Here is a 10173-nt window from a genome sequence, read left to right on the forward strand (position 1 = left end):
TACCTGTAACCATGAACATGATGACGTTAAACCTGTTACTATTGTTTCTTGTTGTATTTCAAATGGTGACCGTTTTGGATTTAGAATGGAAGTGCTATCTTGATTCATTAATGAAATGCAATTTAATCTATTTTTTGATTTGTAGGTTGTGCAATGCAATAAGGTAGCAGATATGGTGGGTTTACTACAGCAATAACATGTCATTTAAGAAGCCCGTGGTTACCTTCATTCTTTTGTATGTTTAGGGCTACTGGTGTCGAATGATATACAGGTCTGGAGCTCTTCTTTGTGTTAATACATGTTTCATGATTGATGATGTTCTAAGTAATAAATCAATTACTTCCATCTTTCAAAAAATTCAACGGTTAGTTATGGTAATTTAATAGACTTCATCAATTATTGTCTATTACAAAGTGTTCTTGATTATTCAATTGTAAACTATTATTTCCAGATGCTGATGTTTTGGTCTTCAACACAAGACATTGGTGGACCCATGAGAGAACTTCTCGGGGCATAAAGAAGGTTTGGTCATTGTCATGAAATTTTAATTATTTAAATCTTGCTCTTATACTTTTGGAATAATGTGATTAGGAGATTTTAAGCATTTAAAATTTTCTAATTAGTTTGTACTAGAAAGAATTTCAATTTATATAATTCAAAACTATGTCCATATAGGAAAAATGACTGTCAGAGAAACCTTGACTTTCTCTGCAACATGCCATGGGATTGAATAATGTTATATAATCATTTGAATACATCTTTCCAATTAACAATTCATTAATTAATGTTTAATTGATACCTGAAGTACTAAGTATTGTAAAATCGTGTTGCTTAAATATCAGATATGTTGGCAGAGCTGCATCATTGGCATTCCTTTGGGACTCGCTCTTGTATTTGCAGCTGATTGGAGCATCATGCTAAGGAATTTTTTGACTGTATTATTTGAATTTCTTCAACGTTTGAGGGGCTGCACATCCAAATCTCGACGGCATAAAAAGAGTGTACCGGATAAATGCTTAAGGATCAAGGAGTTCGTGGTCTCATTGTTACAGTTCAAGATGTCATGCAAAATACAAAATGGGCATGGTTGCAGGTTTGTTTACTGCAAGAACTCATCATATTTCTTTCAAATGTGTTACTCGTATATTGTAAAACATTCAATTCACCAATCTCAAAAATATAAATAGAGACAAAATATGACATCTTCTTTCTGATAGGATAAAACCAAAAGAGTGCCACATATTTTTTACTGCCTTTAGTGGAATTATTCTCTCCATCATCACCTAATTAAAAGGGATTAATGTTGACGAAATTCTGGGGTCCACAAATACACCATCGTTTCTTTGGTCTATTTGAAGGCGTCCTTATCTTCAAAGGAGCCATATTTATTGTGGTTGGTTTGCTCTACTTTTGGCTAAAGAATCCAGTCAGAATAACATAACAGAGGTTGAAGTGCGGAAACTGGAGCTGCAAAAGCTTGTGAACATGTTCCAACACGAAACTTAGACTCATGCTAAGGTTTGTAAACAGGTTTCTAATAACAACCTTGATCGATTCCTCGACGATGCCAACTATGTTGTAGTCGATTAGGAAGAGTTCAATAGAAAATCTAATAGTTTTATTTTATATGGGAAAATATATGATAGAAACACAAGTCAAATGTGCACAACCTGATTGATACTTTGGTATAAGCTTGTGTAATTCGCAAAAAAATAGGCTGTAATAGTGAAAGTTTGTATATGTTATGGAGCAAAAGGTATAAATAAGGACGGTCAAATGTTGATCAAGTGTTCCTCCCGCAATGTGTTTTGTATATACATGTTACCATAATGACGAATCCAATTACTAATTTCCTGTTTCGAACCCGCAAGATTGCGGGTATTAAACTAGTTAATTATTTATTAAGTACAAAATTTGAGTTTTTTTGAAATAAAAAATTGTAATGAAGGGTACGTTCTACATTGATAATTGATAATATAATATTTGCAATAGTAATCTATGAGTGTAGGTTATGACTCAATAGTTAGTATCTTGGTAATATGACGTCGAATGTGTTCAAATAGATCGGTAGAATCTACATAAATTGTACGGAGTAATTAATATATATTCTGAATTCTGATATTCTGATCATTTAATTTAATTTTAGATTTTTGGCAAGCAAAAAACAAAACTAACGGTTACGTACAAAGGTGTGATAAGTTTACTGTTTTTTTTTTCTTCTAAAAAAACTGACACTTGTATTGGTTAAGGCGTTTCTTGCTCGTATTTCTTGTCTTTTTGTACTTTTTTGATGAGGATCACATATTTCTTTTTTGAGCGGAGTAGTGGTGGTATTTTTTTTTTGATGTTTTTTTAGTGGAATGCTGATGTGACATTTTAATTTTGTTTTTCATTTTTGTTTGAATTATTATTATTATTGTTATTGTTATTATTATTTGTATTTGTATTATTATTACTGTTTTTACTAATTATAATAAATTAAATTTTTTTTTAACATCACTTTTATTAAAACACAAACACGGTTACATTTTTTAAACTAAACATTTAATACAATCACAACGAGAATTAAGCTAAACATTTAGAAATTATCCAAATGGAACTTGCCATCCGTGTCGTATTATGGCCCGGAAGGCAGATAGTCCTCTTCATCAGAATACACAACGTATTCGCTGTCATCCCGGAATTCGATGTACACCTTGATTGTTTCATTACGTGTTACTGCTCAACCAACAAGCGTATTCCAGTCTTCTTCATCTTGGAGAAGAGTTGCTGGAATGTCGGACTCCTTGAAAAACCATACTTGTTTGTGGTCAACACGTATGTCTTCTTTGAGAAATTCAAGCAGATCGGAAAACTGATAATTGCGGGCGTTCAAACAATACTCCCTCTGTTCACGACCGAAGTAATTATTGACCTCACGGTCGAGTTCACCACCGAAGTTAACCTGTAGTATAACAGACATTTGACTCATTTTGAACTTGAATGTGGGCAGTTTAGAAAATTAAGAAGTAGGTGTATGAGGTGTGATTTAATGAGAAATGAGGGGTTGTATTTATAGAGGTAGAATATATTTGTGTTGGGCGAATACAGTTGTTTGAATTAAATCATCTTTTTTGAACACATATGTTGAATATAGATTTAATAATTAAAGCATCTCTGTTGAATAAAGCATTAATTAAAGCATCTCTGTTGAATACAACTTTAATTAAAGCATCTCTGTTGAATACAACTTTAATCATTAAAGCATCTCTGTTTGAATTACTATATAAAAAATAAAGCAAAAATTACACAAATTATAATTAGAAGTTGCACAATTTATTGAAATTAAAAATTCCACAATTACAACTGATTCACTTATTAAAATTAAACGTACTACAAACTGAAAGTAAATTAAGCGTTGCGAAAGTAAGGAGATACGTTCCAAACGTGCTCGGTTAAGTCTGCCTCTAACTGTTTGCGAACTTGCTTGTTTCTTATTTCTTTAATCCTTGCATCTCGATCCCTCAAATTTCTTTTAACCGTAGTGGTGAGTTCCGTTGTATCATTCTTTCTTCTCTCCGTCCAATAACAAAACCGTTATTATCTTGAATCATGTTATGTAATACAAATATACAATACAAGCATACATATGTCTTCTAATTTTGTTGAAGTCTATAGATCTTGCCGGAGTTTTTAACATTGAAAATCTCCTGTAATACTCCAAATGCACGCTCAATATCTTTCCTTGCACTTTCTTGAAACCGTTTAAATTTTTTACGTGGTTCGTCAGTTGGATTATGGAGCGCTTTTACCAACATTGTCCAATCTGGGTATATACCATCACCTAGATAATACCCTCGTTCGTAGTGACACCCGTTTACCTCAAATGTTAAAGGTGGCGCAGTTCCATTTTTGATAGTGTTGAACAATGGTGAATAATTTAAAACGTTAATGTCGTTGTTTAAACCTGTCATACCAAAGAATACATGCCATATCCACATCGTACAATGTTTGACCAAGGATTACTAAAACGACAGTTTCATTCGCAAAATGGCATCCATAGCTTTCGCTGTTATTAGTAATAGAATTTAATGCACATTCATACATAACAAATGTACAAAAAAATATAGTACGGAGTAATATAAAACATCACCCTGAAAATATACTCAGTAATTTGAAATATATTTATAAGTACATCAGTTAAACAAATATCATTTCGCTCAACTATATAAAATTAGGAGATATATATAAAGAGACTACATTTATTTATTATTTATTATAACAATTAAAATTTAACAAGCCAGTCATAAAATATCTTCCAGATTAATACACACGTCGACATAAAGTAGGAAACACAGAACATGATAAGATGTCACGGAATCAAACAAAATAATATCAGGACATTATTCATGGCTTGTGAAAGGTTTCTGGGTCCTTCACAATTGTCACAGCACAAGTTGCAGCTGTCAGCACATAATTTGTAACACTTCCTAGTATTATCCTGTAATTCATCACAAATTTACAATTAGGCAACTTTTTATATGAATAGATCATAAAATTTGAAAAGAGAACAATCACAAGCATTTATAACTTTATATTTCGTAATCTATTTAAAAACATACCTCACACTTCAAATTTCACGAATATATATTGTCCATTTTAACTTATAATGTCTAACCCTATTACTAGAGAGATTGTCCACTTAAACTTATAAGTTATAACCCTATTATTATTTATTAGAATAGAAAGGCACATTGATACTTATAAAGTCTAACCTCTTCTTTTTTTTTTTTTTTCTTTTTTTTTTCTTTCTATTTTATGTTTGGACCCAATTGAGTCTTCAATTAAACAATGGGTCACTTTTTGAGCGTCCTGTAATTTATAGTTTTGCAACTTCTTTTTTGAAAGGCATTATCTTACATACCACTATCACGAATTAATTTACAAAGTACATTGACCAATAGCCATTTGATAACATTCTTAATTATCTTTGGTTATGTACCAAAAATAAAGCAAACGACGACATATATTTGTCGGGTAAATTAAAATTAAAATTTTTAACGACAGCAAGCTGTCAATAAGGTATATAAAATTTGTGTACAATCCAATAATCATCACTTTTGAACTAAAATAAAATAATAGTTTCATGTATTTAACGTTAACTTTAGAGTTGTCAGTTAGAAAAATCTAAAAAAATTACAATTTTTAACAGCCTAAATGTGATGTCAGACAAATTTTGACTCTAACTCATTTCTATTAAATACTCCCTCCATCCCATATCATAATAATTGTCCACTGATTAAAAAAACATACAATTTAAAGAAATATCATAAAATTACTGTACTTTCTATTTAATTTCCAGTTTTACTCTTATTTTTGTTTCTCCTTTAATCCTATCCACATAAATTAGGGGCATAATGGAAATTAAGTTTTGTATTCTTTTCTATTTATGAAATTGAATAATTAATTTGGGACATCGCAAAAAGGAATACTGGACAATAAATTAGGGATGGAAGGGAGATCTCTCATCCGATCATCCCTACATGTACCTTAATAGTGTACCGTAACACGATTATTATAATCTTTTTACATAATACCTTTCAATTGTATATCACTAAGATTAAATATAATTATATAACCCAGCATAGAAAGGGTAAAATCGCCATTCACGGCCAACATATGAGAAAAAAAATCACATAATCAATCTTTAAAAGTACATAAGGTTGACATATCCCCCAACAACCCCATATACTTTTAGGGATTTAGGAATTTATGATTTTTAGACTTTTAGGGATTTAGGAATTTATGATTTTTAGAGGTAAAGAACCACTAAATATTATTATTTCACTTCAAAATCATTTTAAATTTGAATTGTGATCCAATAGCAGCTACTATGACTTAGTTGGGTCGAACTATTTTAAAATGCCGACTAATCGCAAACCAAGGAAAAATTACTCCGACAGTGATACTCGATTCGCTCTCTATTACAATCAATGTCAGAGTTCTTTTTTCAACTATAGACAAAAATTCCGCCCAAGTCCTAAGCAGATGAGGCGGAATAATAAAAACTGAGACTTAAAGTCAAATCGTATCTATATACTCTCATTTTAAAGAAATTCGTCTAATACGCCTCAAGTGTTAAGGTTATGAGGATTAGCTTTTTACATCAAATAACAAATCAATGTTCAATCCGCCTAAGACGCCTCAAGACTCAAGTGTTACATTAGGCAAAATTTAAACAAAAATTCAAAAGAAAACACAAAGCCGAAGTTATAAATGACACATGTCATTTTTTTATTGGTTAATGCCTATTTCCGCTCTCGTCCTCCGCCTAGGGTTTAGGCGAAAATTTTTCTATGATTAAAAAGAAAACTCTGATAATGGAGAAACAGAAAATCAAATATGACTACTGGAGTAATTTTCTCCGGAGACTAATCGCCCAAGTTTAACTTTTACAGCCGTGATTGTCACTTAATATACACTCAATTACTCATGTGGCTTTAGCAATAACGTGACACACTTTTTGTCTAACAATATAAAGTAAGTTAGAATAATGTACGTAGTATGATCTTTTTCAAAAAGCACAAGTAAAGAATACACCCAACACATTTGTGTTCCATCATTTAAATATCATTAATCATAAAGAATCTTGATTAATTTTATTCAATGTTTATAAAAATATGACATTCAAAACAAAGGTTGTAAATCATTTTATGGATCATTATGTTAAGAGACATAAAATAATATCATAAAACTTCTGTATTTAACAATTACAGTATTACATGAATTGGTCATTAACATACTGGAGATGATCCTACACATCATTTTTTGATTCATATACACTTTGTTTCATAAAACTTACAGTTATACCCTAGCTTAATCTAAGAAGCTGAACTTATATTATTACTATTTTAAGTATAAGTAAGGTATAATAGAAATAGATAATTAGGTGTACATAAATCAAAACCTAGTTTGTGGGTATGAACTCCCTAGAGTACAAATAAAAATAATAATTAATTAATTATTTAACTAATAATTACCATTAACAATATAATAGTGAAAAGTAAAAGGAGGAGTACCTTTTGATAGTGGTAAGTCCTCTGCTTCCCATAACCAACGAATCCAATTTCAATTCTTCAATTGATTCAACAATTTTCTCCCTTGCATCTCCCCAATACAATTTAGACACCACATGAATCTAATCAAACCAAAACACACTTCATCTTAAAAACACTTTGATTATCTAATCTATAAATTCAACATACAAGATAATAATTACAAATATTTATAAATAATAAAATGTTCATACCTCTTTTTGCCTAACAATAGTATCAAGCATATCAAGAACTTCAATATCCATTTTCACATCATATTTCTTCATCACTTCCGGCTCTCTAAACTCCACCAACGGAATCAACGCTAAAAAACAACATATTTATTTAAAATTCAATTAAACCATATACATCTAATCTAATTAATAATTAATCTAAAAAAAATATTCCTATAAATAGATCAAGTAAAACTTACGAGAACCGGTAGCTTCCCAGAGTTGGTTCCGGGATTCATCGGTGGAGTGAGGTTTAACATGAATTAGATAAAACGTATCGCCATGATCGGCTAAATTATCGATTGCCCATTTTAAAGCTGCTTTGCTGCTGTTTGAAAAATCCATTGCGATGCCAACTTTTCGATCTTTCACCATTTTTGGATGATCAAGAACAGATTTGATTTTTTTTTGTGTTGTTTCAAATGATTTGTTTGAATTATATATGCGTGGTGGGACAAGGTAGTTATTATAGAGTGGAGTAAGGAACTTGAAAACGTAAACCCGGTTCAGAACGCGGTTTTATAAAAGTGGTTTGGGATTTTGGTTTTTGGATGATCCGACCGGGATACGCGTGTGTCGTGTATTGTTCTTACTTATCCGTTTGGAACAAGATTGAGTAACCCACGATATTTGGTCGGATGTAATAATCTTTTTATATATCTGAACTAATTTTGAAAGTTCAAAAAATACTGGAGTACATTTTTATTAATGGATTAAGGTGGGTGTTAATAGTTTTATGAGATATGAGATAACTATTGCATAATAAAAAATTAATGAAAAATGCTAAATATAGCATTTAGTGTAAAATATTAATTGTATCTTTCTCATAAATCAAACATGAATATTTATACAAAAGATTACTTCCTAACCAAGTCATATTACTTGGTAACCAAGACTTCCGTTATTTAAGGAATGAATCCTATTATAAAACTATATTGACTTGTTGGCTAAGATATTATAAATGTTATTACTCCCCCGCAGTCTTAGCAATTGATGGATGAATGCATAGCCTGAAACGAAAATCATCGAATAATAATTTCGGAAGTCCTTTTGTAATAATGTCAGCAATTTGGAAGTGAGTAGGTAGATGTAACACATGTACTTAACCACGAACAACCTTTACACGGACGAAGTGTATCTAACTCGATATGTTTTGTGCGTTGATGTTGAACAGGATATTTTGACAAATAAACTACACTAATACTACTTCAGAAAACAGGTGTTGCTTTAGACAATGGTCGGTGAAGCTTTAGAAGAAGATTGCGAACCCAACAACATTCGACAACCACATTAGCCACTCCTCTATATTCTGTTCTGGCACTAAACCTACATATAGTAGGTTGTCGTTTTTACGACCACGAGATAAGATTATCACCAAGATAAGCGCAATAACCAGAAGTAGAATGTCGAGTGTCCGGGCATCATGCCCAATCCACATCTGTATACGCCACGAGAGAATGAGATGGTGTGCATGCGATATGTAAGTCAAGATAAAGAGTGCCTTGAAGATAACGAATGATGTGTTTTAAGGCATCCATGTAAATCTGGTAAGGTATAACACCCCGTCAAATTCCCATCTGACGGTACGTTAATCATCGGATCCCACAATAACAGTTACGCCCTCTAAATGAGACGTTTCCCAAACGTATTCGCATTTATTGGTAAAAAGTTTGACTTAAAACATAAGTCTTCACCAGTAACAAAATACCAAAAATACCGTAGTAAATAAGTAACAGTGTTTAACGAAATAAACAGTTTTCAAATGCGAATGATAAAAATAGAGTCTTTAAATAAACATGAAGAACTCCCAACATATGACATAAACCTCTAGTTATAGCGGAATCTATTCGTCAATGGACATGAGATAAAACATGCAAAACGGTCAACAAATAATGTTTAGTAAATCTACAGGTTTAAGTATTTAGTAGTAGTATTAGACCACGAGATTTCGTACAAACTGTCACGACCCGGAAAATTTCGACTAATTTTAAATCAAACTCTTGATACGATTTAATGTTTTTGACACAATAAGAAAAGTCTGTTAAGTTGAGTCTCAAAAACTTTGAACTGTGTTTAATTTGACCTTTGACTGTCCCGACGATTCACGAACAATTGTTTGAAAATAAATATAGATATATAAATAAAGGTAAGTATATATATAGATAATAATAATTGGAAATAATAAAAATATAATTAAACATTAAAAGTAAATATGTGAATTAAGATATAAAATAATTAAGTGTGATATACAAAATCACTCATAGAATTGAATTCTGTTGCACATTCCCATCAAACTTTATTATTTTTGTTTATGTATACAATATATATATATATATATATATATATATATATATATATATATATATATATATATATATATATATATATATATATATATTAAATCTAAGATTTGTAACTGATATACTATTATTATTATTTTATAATTATAGTTATCATTATCCTTATTATTACTTATTATTATTATTAATATTATTATTAATATTATTACCTTTTATTAACAAAACAAATCATTGTTATAATTATGGTTATTATAAAAATTTATAATGTTATTAGTGTCATTCCTTTTTATTATCATTATTAGTCATTTTTATTAACATAATTATTATTATTAGAATTTTTACTACTATTATTATTAGTAATAATAACATATTACTATATTTAATAAATCTACCAATTTTTATGATTAATATGTTTATTAAATATATTAAAACTAAAATATAAATGTCAGATATATAAAATACAGAAATAAGTGCAGATATATAAATATGATGCCTATTACGCGTAATTTTTTTCACTATCTGTTCTATTTTTTTCCCCTTCTTTCTGTTCTTCACGTGAACCCAGTG

General features: G+C 30.3%; 1 protein-coding gene across 1 annotated transcript; it reads right to left on the reverse strand.

Moving 5' to 3' along the window:
- Positions 1-4223: 4223 nt before the first annotated feature.
- On the reverse strand, positions 4224-7796 carry LOC139898740 (universal stress protein PHOS32-like). The gene is made up of 4 exons (XM_071881508.1): positions 7507-7796; positions 7289-7398; positions 7059-7177; positions 4224-4480 (listed from the first exon to the last, which is right to left on the reverse strand). Exons 1-4 carry the CDS (start codon positions 7679-7681, stop codon positions 4387-4389), a joined length of 498 nt encoding a protein of 165 aa, XP_071737609.1. The 5' UTR covers positions 7682-7796; the 3' UTR covers positions 4224-4386.
- Positions 7797-10173: the final 2377 nt, after the last annotated feature.

The sequence above is a fragment of the Rutidosis leptorrhynchoides genome, chromosome 3 (genome assembly GCF_046630445.1).
Source record: "Rutidosis leptorrhynchoides isolate AG116_Rl617_1_P2 chromosome 3, CSIRO_AGI_Rlap_v1, whole genome shotgun sequence".
Classification (NCBI taxonomy): Eukaryota; Viridiplantae; Streptophyta; class Magnoliopsida; order Asterales; family Asteraceae; genus Rutidosis; species Rutidosis leptorrhynchoides.

What these genes read in the sequence shown, in the direction of transcription:
- LOC139898740 (XM_071881508.1), bottom strand. Translation starts at nt 7,681, where the DNA reads ATGGTGAAAGATCGAAAAGTTGGCATCGCAATGGATTTTTCAAACAGC. An exon ending in CTATTGTTAGGCAAAAAGAG is followed by an intron (nt 7,178 to 7,288) that starts GTATGAACATTT and finishes TGGTTTGATTAG; the next exon opens with ATTCATGTGGTGTCTAAATT. An exon ending in GGACTTACCACTATCAAAAG is followed by an intron (nt 4,481 to 7,058) that starts GTACTCCTCCTT and finishes GATGAATTACAG; the next exon opens with GATAATACTAGGAAGTGTTA.